This window comes from Cheilinus undulatus, linkage group 16 (genome assembly GCF_018320785.1).
Source record: "Cheilinus undulatus linkage group 16, ASM1832078v1, whole genome shotgun sequence".
In the NCBI taxonomy this organism is placed as follows: Eukaryota; Metazoa; Chordata; class Actinopteri; order Labriformes; family Labridae; genus Cheilinus; species Cheilinus undulatus.
Window position 1 is genome coordinate 31140482 of NC_054880.1, and position 12166 is coordinate 31152647.

Below are 12166 nucleotides of genomic sequence, written 5' to 3' on the forward strand. Positions count from 1 at the left end.
TAGGAAGCAAACCTGGAACCTTCTTGCTGTGAGGTAACAGCTCTAACTCTGCACTGCTGTGCAGCCAACCCTACCTTTTGAACTTAAATTTTACTGTAAAGTTATTTCCCTTTCATCTAAAAATTCAGCAAAACAGGAATGACTTCCCAGTGTAATGCCATCCTCTCTGCCATCTCCCTAGCTTAAACCGTTGGCTAGAGACACAGCTGTAGCTACATGCCACCAGGTAGAGAGAGAAACAGAAACTGAATACTTTAGGGATTTTCTTTTTTTTCCTTCTTTTTGTGGTGACAAAAGGCAAATGAAAAAGTTTTTTTTTCCCTGTCATCAATTACTTTTCTAAAAATGTAAAATAGCTTAAAATAGATTATTTTAATGGCAAAACTAACTTATTACATCCCTTGTCAAAGCAAAAAGACATGTCAATACTCTTGTGAATGACTGCATTATCCTCAACACTGCCAAGTAGGAAAAGATCAAATCAATGGCTGTTTTGAATTTGACAAAGGGTTTTCTTAGGAACTTTCGTAAGAATAAATTTAAGAAAAATCTCAAGAAGAAATTGGTGAATGAGGCCCAGTATGTTCTGATTCAATAAACGCATCTATGCAGTAAATAGAAACACACTATCCAACTTTATTAAAGTTTGTTAGTTTAAATTATGAGGGTTTTTATAAGTGCATAATTATTCTCGTCTGACACAAGTGTTTTGTTTCAAAATGTTTATTCAGCATCAACAAAGAAGAAATATTAAAGGGCTTACATAAGCTCAAAATCAATATAGATGAACAAATCTCTAGATGGGTATAATTACTAATTCACCAGCGTGTGAGTTATGATCTTAAAATGGATTATTATGCCGACAAAGTCAGAAAGTATCTCATATTAAATCAAAGAATGACACTGAAAGTACTGATTTAAAGCACCTAAGAAAAGTCACAAAAATTAAAAAGCTCCTTGACTGTTTCGCAGCTCTGCTTGTTCAGTATACATGAAATATGAGCAGTTATTTATAGATGTTTTTAAATGGATGTTTTGGGGCCATTATGATGAACACAACTACATTTTTTTTTCAGAATAAAACAGCTGACAATATCCACAGTTGCACACCATGCTTTTATAAGCCCTTTAACACTAACAAACTATTATTTTACAAAAAGGAGGAAAACAGCAAAACAATATGTTTACAGTTGGACTTTTCTCTTTTTTTAGTTGTAAATATTTCATTTACAAGGGACACAATTTCACTGATTACCCCTCAGAAAGAAAAATATCTACAGTACTGCACTTTCCTAGGACTAAGCTACTACATTTTTAAGTGATCAACCACGCAGTTCAAGGTCTGAAGAATAGAGGGTTGTAAATTAGGTTGTACTGGCAGCTGTGTAGAAAGATTGTATCGACGGCCTCTACTGAGTCACAAGTCATTACTGAGTAAAAGTGCTTGATACAATGTCATTCTTCACAATCACATAGCTGAGAGAGAAACTTAATGTACTATGGAATCGCTCTTAATCTCAACATCCAGTTGATTTGTAATAGAAGAAGGGAAAGATTACCTCAATTGCTTTACATGTTTTAACCAGTGGGAGTACGCTTTTTATAATAAGGGAGTAACATTTTTGAAAACAAGTTTTTACTCATTATACCGTCTCAATTTGACCATTTCTTTTGCATTATTTAGTTTTCAATTCTAAAAAGATGGGAATGTCCATAAAAAATCCATTACTTGGGTTGAGACAGCCATGAGGACTCGGGTGTTGGTTGTATAAACAGTTCAATATCTGGAGTATGGCTGATCTCTGTACACTCCCTTGGTTGTTCGAGCAGACGGTGCTTTGCCGCGATTGTTTGCCCACTCTTCCACGCCTGGTTTGGAAGAAAAGGAAAGAAACAGAAGATTGATTATAAAAGTGTTCAACTTAAATCAGCCATTTACCAGCCCTCTGTGCTAGTCTATGTGGCTCCATGCAAATATTGTACTGAGCACTGTGAATGTGTGGCATCAATAACACTCATCTCATAACAAAAGCCTCTTTTCATGTTGGGAATAAAACAACGATTCACACTCAGACACTTGACTTTCACCTGGAAGGATGCATCACAGATAATTGAATGAGAGGATCAAATAGCTACTTGAAAAGGACCCGTTTAGTGTCTCCCAGCAAAAAGGTCACAATTACCATTAGCCCAAATCAGCCCCTGTTCACCCCCTGGTACTGTCAATGTGAAAGTGCCAGTATCGATGGCACCCTTTGTCTGATCTTCAGCCAGCACTGAGACTTCCCTTGAGCTGAGGCTCACAAAGGCTTGTTTTTTTCTGTGTACAGGCTCTCTGTTGGCAGCACATAGCCAATACCCCTTAATTAAACCTGTCACCCTTTCACTGACAGACACTTTGAAGAAACACACCAAGGTTACCTTGTGTTTCAAGAACAAGGATTCACATCAGCGCTGTTTATCTGTTTCCTTTGAACTGTCGCCGCTTTGCTGTGTGACCCATGCGGCAGCGATTTTTATTTCATGTGCAGGGATGCTGCACACTAATGAGCTGAAGGTGCTCACTTCTTCCATGTGTGGTCGGAAAAGTTGGTAAAAAGTTTGGATTTGATCTGACTTTTAAAAATGGGCAAATGAGAGCGTGGAATACACACATAGGGCTATGATATAAGTTAAGATCTTCATGAAAAGGAAACAATATAAAACACATAGAGCCCGCTCATATACCACTTTAACACATTTATTGTGATAAAAAGGTGTTTAAATGTGTTTCAAAGAAAAAGCTCCTTAAACAAAGGCATTACTTTCACTGTAGTTCAAGACATGTTAAAACTTACAACATACATCTTAACACAATACAATCAACATAGACTTACATGTTATTCAAGGGAGCTAGGTTCTGATAAAACTGGTAAGTAATAAAGTAACATTATAGGGTGTAACGGCTCACAAAGGTCACAGTTTGTTCCCAGATTTATAAGTAGATAGAATTTCCTTTCTAATAAGTTTCAGTTTTGCTGTTTTCTCTGTAAAGGTCAGTTAAGGTCAACAACAAAGCGGTTCTCTGGTAGGCTCCCACTGTGATATTTGTATTAGCTTAAGATAAAGGCTTAGGATTGTCTCAACAACGGAAAAAAGAGCGTGCTGCAGATGGAATAGTAAATGAAAAAATGCTACAAGGAATGAGGAAAACAAATGCAGACTACTTTTGACTTGGCAGTGAGCTGTACTAGGGTTTAAACAGTGAAATCAGACATTTATAGGCAGAGCAGTTTCCATTACAGTGAGACCAGGAAGATGCTAAGGTGAACAGTATGAAGTTGCTGCCCTGTGATGGTAACTTATCTATCGTTCTACTGAAATAACAGGCAATATTTTCATTAAAAAGGGTTAATTTTCTATTTTAGGTCTTAATTGCATCCTGATTAATGCTGAAAGAGGAAAAGAAAAGGAAGGAAAGGAAAGAAGATAAATGACAGGAAAAGCTCTGGTCTCTCTCTCACCTGTGCCAACATTTGCACTGGCATCAGTAATACCTGTAATCCAGGATACTGAAGAGTCCCTTCCTCATATCTCTGTAATTCCACAAAATGTTATGACTCTCTTGAAATTAATCAAAACTGTAATTTCTACAGGAGGGTTTTTTTTTAAATTTATGTAGTACTTCAGCTCTAGATCATTTGGTTGGTCCCCTTGAAAGTCCAGTATGTAACTCTGTAGCATCCGTGCTGCTCGGTGTCTTATGTCGACTATCATTGCAGTGCACTCTGCAGTAACTATGACCTTGGCCCAGTTTTTCTTTTACCTGTCAGAAGCTGACACACTGTTGTTGAACATCATCTCTGTGGTTTCAACTTTGTCTGAACTCCAGTAAATGGAGCTGTTCACATCTTTTTTTCCAGACATGATAAACTGCCTCTTCACCAGAGACTACTCATTCTAAGTGCCATTAAACATTTAATAGTAATGTTTAGCTGATTGCTGAGAAAGACATTACTGGATGGAACATGCTCATCAACGTTTTCTAAGGTTTCAAAACAGTGATTGAATAAAAGACTAGGGATGTTCCAAGGCGGCTTATTTCAAATTCCGTTTAACATGAAACTGCAATTAGTTTACTAGTCCAAAATGAAGAAGACACTCTAATGATATGAGTTGGTTCCCTGAGGGGAGGCTAACATTAACGGTCTTCATTGTATACCTGTGCTGAATGTGGTTACTCTTTGCTTTTATTCAGTACATGAGTATAACCTGACACAGCCTAAACTCATCTTGATGTCCATTAACTAGATCAAAATAGTGCCTGACTGCAATGCTCCTATGAGATGCCATTCATGGTCTATGCTTGTTTACATTCAAGTAGTAAAGCATTACAGTAGGAGGTATTAACTACAGCTACGGTGGCTATTAGCAGAAGGCAGCTGTGTAACAGAGAGACAGAGATCTTCTGCAGGGCTTCATAAAAAGGTCTTTTTTGAGTTTAAATGACTTTTACGTCTAGTGCAGGCTACCATGGGACCTTACAACTTGAGGTAAAACAACAGAAGTTGAGTACCAATGTATAAACACCGAAGGCCTCCTTTTAGGAAAAATAAATATTGCTGTTGTTTGGCCACAACCGCCTATCTTAATTTTTTATGATTTAATTTTTTTCCTAAATCAGTTCACTGTAAAACCAAACAAGTTAAAAACACACAAAAAAAATTGTTGAAACTGATTACATTTAGTAGTGGAAATCTATTTTTGAGTAGACTCAAGTTAAAATATATAATTTACCCTGTAATCCCTGATGAGTAAAAAAAAACAAACAAAACAAAACATTAGAGAGCACTGATTACATACAACATTTAAGTAACTGAAAAAGTGATAACTAAATATGCACACTGAACCAGGAAGTCTTCTTTCATCATGTTCAATCCACATTGTAGTTGCTCCAGACAGGGAGGGCATCTTGGACTTAGTCAGTAACTTCACTCATGGTGCAAAAGAGTCTAATGCCCACAGGCATTCTGGGAAAACTCTGCAGATTAAGGAATGATTGTGAAATGATTTGAGTACAATTACCAAAAAAAAAAAACTTTAAGTGATAGAGTGCTGTTAACTTAACACTGAGGCTGTCAAAAGTTTAACATTTTTAATCATGATTAATCTCAGGATTTCTTTAGTCAACTGTGATTTAAAAAACTACAAAATATAATTGTGAGTAGTTACTGATTATTGCATCCTTTCATTGCATTTCAAAATTCCATTATTTTGCATTTTAATCAGGTTTTCTATCATGATGGATTGCTCTACTGTCTTAAAGGTGCAGTGTGTAAAACTGAATATCAACATCTAGAAGTGGGTTCTAGATTGCATTTCTCTGCTGGAAACTGTGGCAACCAGTTGAATTTAATGTGTATCTGTAATCTGAATACAATACAATACAATATAATAACTTTATTTATCCTTTTTTCCTCTATGTTACTATGGAAACACGTATTTAGATAGACTATCTTAGAAATGTTTTGCTTTATTTTACCAAGTTTGTTCAGCTAAATGCTACTAGGCTAAATATTACACACTGCACCTTTAAACTAGCGGTCATTGATTTCTTGTTTGGATACAGACCTGCTTTGATTGGTAGATCGAAGATTTTAACATAAACTTAACCATGGAAAAGGGAACTTTTTATAGATTGGAAATAAAATGAGACAACATTAAAACAGTTCAGATGGCTTCTGACTTGTCCACTGAGCTGTCTGTAAGCTTTCAAAGTAAGATGAGATATCAGGGAGCAGTGGTGGACTTATATTTCCTCACTGTGACTGCACGGAGAGGCTGACGTACCTTAAACAAAGTGTGTTTAAGGGATAAAGCACTCATTGTAGACCTTGATAAATGCTGATTAACTTGATTAATCTTGACAGCCCTACTTAAAACAAATAAAAAGTGTCTTATTAATTGAAAAAACTAGAACTGAAATAGCTGCTTCAGGTATGAATGTTACCAAACTCATTTTTTAACACAACATTCCACTGTTCATTCTTGCAGTGAAAGACCCCTGTGATCTCTGTGATGCTGAGGATGGTTCCACAGTCAGGACTTCTCTAAGTGGGTTGATAACTTCTATCATAGTGCAAAAGTGACAAATGCCCCAGAGCATTCTGGGAAAACTGTGAAGATTAAAGGATGATAATCAAATAGTATAAATACAATGACAAAAAATACTTAGAACAATTGAGTACTTCTTATTTAAAACGCAAAACATGTTCAATCAACTCACAAAAATAGAGTTGAAATAGCTATTTTGGGTTTTTAAGTTAACACAATTCCATTTTTCTAACAAACTTCTACTGTTTGGTCTTCCATTTTAGTGATTTTGGGGATAGGATGTTATGGGCAGACGGCCCATACAACAGCTGTCTATAACATAAATTCACCACTTATATCAGTATTGATAAGCTCAAATGTGATTGATTTTAGCAAAGCTGGGTTTTACTCTGCATTGCTAAGAAAGATTCTGTTTACTGAAGTTATATCCTGTATGCAAAACACAGAAACAAAAAAAAAAGGAAGAGAATTACTGATGCAACACAAAAATAAGACATGATTGTTTTTAGTGCTCTCCAGAAAAAGCCAAATGAACTGAAAAATAAAAGCACTGAACACATCAATTTCAGTCTCTTTAACTGGATGCTATGGCAACTGAGTTAAATCAGACGGTGCATAATAAGAAGTAGAGATTGTTGCTCTGACAGTTGACATAAGATAAACAAAATAAAATAAGTCTGCAACTTACCATACGACTCATATGATTCCCCACTGTGTCCGTACTCGTAGTAATCATCTGAGCTGTGAACAGAGAGGACACTGAGATGAAAATTTGACTGTATTAATAAGCATGAAATAAGAAGAAAAACATCACATTTTGCATCAAAAAATATATAGGAAACAAATACGGTGTTTCTTATTTTATTTTCATTCTGGTGTGAAGAAGATCAAAGTGATGTGTGCAATGATTCAATCTGATATAATTTATGCAGTGCAATAAAGAAAAACATACAGAAAGTGGTTCTGCAGGCTGCTGAAAATAAAAGTAAAACACAAAGTAGAGGCAGCTTTCAATCGCTCAAAGCTTCGCCTGTCGTTCTACAAGGCAATTTCCTGGGGCATATTACTGCACAAACTTCCAGTTCCAAATCACTGCATATGGAGATCTATGAGAGGAGGCATCTTTAATGAAAAATAAAAAGAAGGGGAGGGGAGTTGCATAGCGGTTCATTTCTCTCTTATTTATTTATTTATTTATTTATTTGCGGTCGCAGGTGAGATGCTGACAGAACAATCCTGCCTCGGTATCATTCAGTAACAGCGCTATCATTCAAGAGAGGCAATTCATCATAAGGCTGCCACTGAGCCGACACCAGCCATCACAGCTGGGTCCTCTCCGCCTGCCTGTCAGTCAGTCTGTCAGCGACAGCAGCACCTCTCTGCTCGGCGGATTAGAGAGCTGAAGGCACCATCTAAAACCTAACACGCCGCATCAACACCCCCCTACTGCTGAGGGCAAAGAGGTGACGGTAATGTCACACCACGGTCAGAGTAACAGATTACAGTTTGTTTCAGTTACTGTAATGGAGTCGCCTTTTGTTGTGTGATTTTAAAAGCCAAACTGGAGTCAGAAAGGTTGAGACACTCCGTGCCTCGATCAAATTACACCGCAGTTTGCAGCGCTCCAGGAAATCAATTTCAACAAATTCTGTCAGCTATTAAATCTCTTTTCACTGAGCAGTTCATAAAAAGAGGCTGCACAATGGTGGTTGTTTTTATCCTCTTTGTATATTTAATAAATTCCCTAATAAAATGGTGAAAATTCTTCATGTTTACTTAAGTTAATTATGCTTCTGTATGATGGAGAAATGTTTACTGAAGCGCCATGAAGAGCGTTGGTGTTGCTGTTTGCATAAAATCAACTAAACTTTAATTTTGTAGCATTTTGTGGCAAATAGTCATCCATATTCCCCAATACTTGTTAACATTATGGCTAAATGCTACAGTGAAGTTGAATTATGAGGCTGGATGTACTGCTTTACTTGAACAGCCCTTTCAGAGAATAAAAAATGAAATTCTCAATGCCATGAAGCATATTTTTAAACCCTCTCAGAGATATCATTTGGCTCAAATTCATTCATAACAGACGAAAGCAGCCTCCCTTTAGTAGCAGAAACCCTTTCCTTCTCTTGTCTTATGCTGTCAGAGGAGGTGATTCTACTTTAGTGTCATTAGCGCATACTTGGATGTCCTTGTCTAAGATTTGTGCCATCACTTTTTCTGAGTACAGTTACATTTATTTTTATTCCTCTCACAGCTCTAAAAACAGCAGTTTGAGTGCTATGTGTCTTTGGAGGAACTATGATGCTATTTTAATTTTAACAGACCACAATAAGAAAGCATGTGTTGACCAACAGTTAACGGTCAAAACTAGGAAGCTGACCAGCTTTTGTCTGGCTGGTTTCAACACATCTGACAGACAGGATAAGCTTTAAGTTGAGGTATGTTTAACACAGCTGCTCTGGGTGATAGAGGAGGAGGGGGACTGAGCTGAGAGAGATGTTTGACTTTCAACGGTGCTGTTTTTCTTTTGAAACTGACTGGCAGTGCTGATGTGCTTCACACTTAAAGGCCTGCCTCACTTATATTTCAAAACTTAACAATTAAACTTTTTTTTTTCTTTTGTTTCACTGATGAGGGGATTTGGATGACCTAACTAACAACCAAGAAAGTTAAAGATGCAACAGAAAGGTGTCCTGGCTATTATTATTACTATTATTATTATCATTATTATTACTAATGGTAACCCCTTCTTTTACATTCCCCTAATACTAGGTATTTATCAATTATATATGTATATGGTAATTAAAATTGTGCTTTTGAGTGACTACTATTAGTGTAATAAATAGGTAAACACAGAGAAAACTACAGCTTAAATACTAGGTATTTACCTGGTAAATAAATGGTAAACTATTAAGATGGAGGGTCTTGTGCTTCAGCCCCTCCACAGGTGGAGGTCAGTGCTCTCAGAAAGGACTAGTAATGTAAGTACGAAGCATGTTTCAATGGATACTTTCTCACAAGCAACTCCAGAGAAGAAACTTGAGCTCGCAACTTAATTTTAAGCAATTTAATCAGGTGGAAAGGACTAATACTTTGATATGCACTGCATCTTCATTGGAGTCAAAAACAAAAAAAAAACAAAAAAAAAAAAAAAAGGAAAAGGACATTTTTGACTCTACATGCACTGCTTTAAAGTGACTCCAGAAAGTAGATACAAGGAAGTATCCGTTGAAATGTTCCTTATAAGGTAAATTACATTGTGTTTTGGGTAATTATGTCTTGTAATACAAAGGTAAATAAAGAAATTGCTGAAATACTAGGTATTTACCGGGTTTTAATTTTATGATATTGTGTTATTGATTAATTCACACTATGAAATAATAGGTAAGTAATAACACACAAATAACACACTATATACTCCCATACATTTATCAGGTAAATTTGCCAGACTCCATGTCTTTCATCAAGCAAATCATCTTGAAAAGCTCTGCAATATTTGTTCCTAACAGCACACTGTTCAGACAAATCAGCTTCAGCTGAGGAGATCCAGGTGTTAGCTAGCTGCATCACCCGACTGCAAAGGCTGCCACAATGTCACGGCAGTATTATCAGGACTGGACCACAGTTCTGTGTGAAATAAAGTGTAAAACAACACTTAAAGCTTTTAATGATGGAAAAGATGTTTCGACTCTCCTGCCGACCTGCTTTGGCATGAGTTTGTGAGAGTTTCGGCGTGTTGGTTACTTGAACTGTGAGTGGTTGTGTACAATGGCTGCAAGTGCAGTGATTAGCTCGGATGTAGTCGCAGCGGCAATTTTGTCAGAACTGGACAACATTTCTGTATTAAAACAGAAAATAGCCACCCTTAAAACCTATTCAGGACTGAAAATATGTTTTCGCTCTTTTCCTGGTCTGCCTTGTCCTGTTTTTGCGATCGCTACTGGTGGGGTCTGCTGGTGTATCCATTGGCTGCTGCTGCAGTAGCTATTAGCTCAGATGTAGCTGTAGGAAAGCGGCAGTTTAATTGGAACTGGACCATGTTTTCCTTTGAAGCTACAAACTAAGTGTCAAACTGAAAGCTTGTCTTGGTAGAGGAGACATTTTGGCACATCTCCCAACCAGCCTTGGCATCAATTTATTCACAAAAGAGCTCCACCATTCACAACTTTGGCAGCGGAAGCCTGTCTGCTCAGGAGAATCGCATGAGCACAACGTTAGTTTGTCCCATCTCTCTGATTGGCCGTCACAAATGTGAGAAATGTAACCTTCCTCCAATTATCCTTCAAAGAATCTTTTGAAAAGTCCTGCCCTTTCCAAACACTTTCTGTGGGAGCTTTCCCACATGGATGTGAACTACATCTATGCAGTAGAGATATGAAACAGTCTGGCATGTGAGGCTAATGTTATGTAGCATGGTTTGCATATGAAAATTTAAGTAAAACATGTCAGAGAAGAAAAGTATGGAACACAAAAGAGTAGTCATATCTGTAGAATTGATGTAGAGCCAAAATGTCCAAAATCAGAAAAATGTAAGTTTGAGCCTAGGTGTAAGGAAAAATCAATTTATGTCAAAATTGCAAATACAATCATGAAATGGAGTCTTAAAGACTCTCTTCTGAATATATTTTTTGAGGGCTTTCTATGCCTATTGGCAGTGGACAGAGTCAGAAACAGGGATGAGAGAGTGGGGGAGAGACATGAAGGAAAGTAGCCACAGGCTGGACTTGAACCCAGGCCACCCATGAACATGGAGTGCACCTTAGATTGCAAGGCCATCTGTGCCACACTCAAGACACATTTTTATTAACTTTATTTCAACCTAAAATGTTGGCTGCTCTAATGGGTGACTGAACTTGAGTCCTGTTTAAGAGCTGGTTTCCTTTTCATTTGAATTGTTTCTTTTCTTTATTTTTGTACTTAATAGACAGAATAAAGAGATGATCTTTACTCCACCACAGGTACAACACGCAGTGAGGGCCCATAATTGATAGTGTGATATTAATGTTTTACACCATTGCTGCATAAGGGGGGCAAGATATTTCAGAAAATAATTGCACAGATTTCATTAATTAAAAATTAAGCACAGCTAGAGTAAAACACAAGCACACTTGTCAATAATAGCTAAATGTGGTAAACTTATGGAAGCCAGTATGGTACCAAATGAAGACCTGTTTGGAAAAAGAAAAGGCTGGTTCTACTTTAGCTGAGCCAAATGATCAGGATCATTAAAAAAGAGATGGAATTTCTATCAAAATCTCCCTAATCTTTCTCCTTAATTAGGTCATAATCCTGCATTTAAAGAGAACAGGGCTAAACTGAATTACATTGACCTTGGGGAGTGCTGGTTCGACTGAAAAGAGTCCTCAATTTAAGTGTGAGAGACCGAATGTCATTGTAAATCAATAAAACAATTTTGATTCAAATCATGACCGCCGGAGTTGAAATCAAATTGAATCATGAGATATTATGAGATTTACACCCCTACTGAGCAGGCACTTGAAAATATTCTGATTTGCTAAATCCTATTGTAAATTGAAAATATGCTATAAGACGTGTTTTCTTTTATTTTGCAGAAAGACCGGGCTTTGGCAGCTTCCCCTACAACTGCAAATGCCTCTTAACAGCAGCGACATGACACACTGATTGGTTGTTGTATTGTGTTCTCTGACAATTTCTTAGAAAGGATGAACAAGACAACGGGACCAACTGGGGACAGTGGGAGGAATCGTTTTAAGAGCACTGTGGAGGCTCAATGAGACGTGAGACAGCTCCCTACAGAGGCTTGTGCCTTAAGACAGGCTTAGCATAAATTTTACACAGTTCATAATTCAACTACAAACAATGCCAAGCCAGCAGAAGCAAACAAGGCTTTTCCCTTGTGCTAATACAGTCTCCCTGTGAGGAGCGAGGCCAGCTGCTGGTGCTGCGAGCAGGAGGTTTCCAGCCAGCCCTTGCGGCAGAGGTGCCACCGTACATCTGCCACAGATGTCAAGTCACTGCAATTTCCTTGACACCCCTCATTGGCTGACAGAAACGGAGAGGGGGAAGAGAAGGGGGATGGAGAGGCGTA

The 12166-nt window shown here is 37.5% G+C and overlaps 1 protein-coding gene across 1 annotated transcript in view; it reads right to left on the minus strand.

Moving 5' to 3' along the window:
• Window positions 1-766: 766 nt before the first annotated feature.
• khdrbs3 (KH domain containing, RNA binding, signal transduction associated 3) overlaps window positions 767-12166 on the minus strand; it is a 216739-nt gene continuing 205339 nt past the window's right edge. The window contains exons 8-9 of the mRNA XM_041809643.1: window positions 6782-6834; window positions 767-1869 (exon numbers count right to left, since the gene is read on the minus strand). Coding sequence (XP_041665577.1) covers window positions 1778-1869; window positions 6782-6834 — 145 coding nt within the window. The 3' untranslated portion in view covers window positions 767-1777. The remainder of the gene's footprint in view (window positions 1870-6781; window positions 6835-12166) is intronic.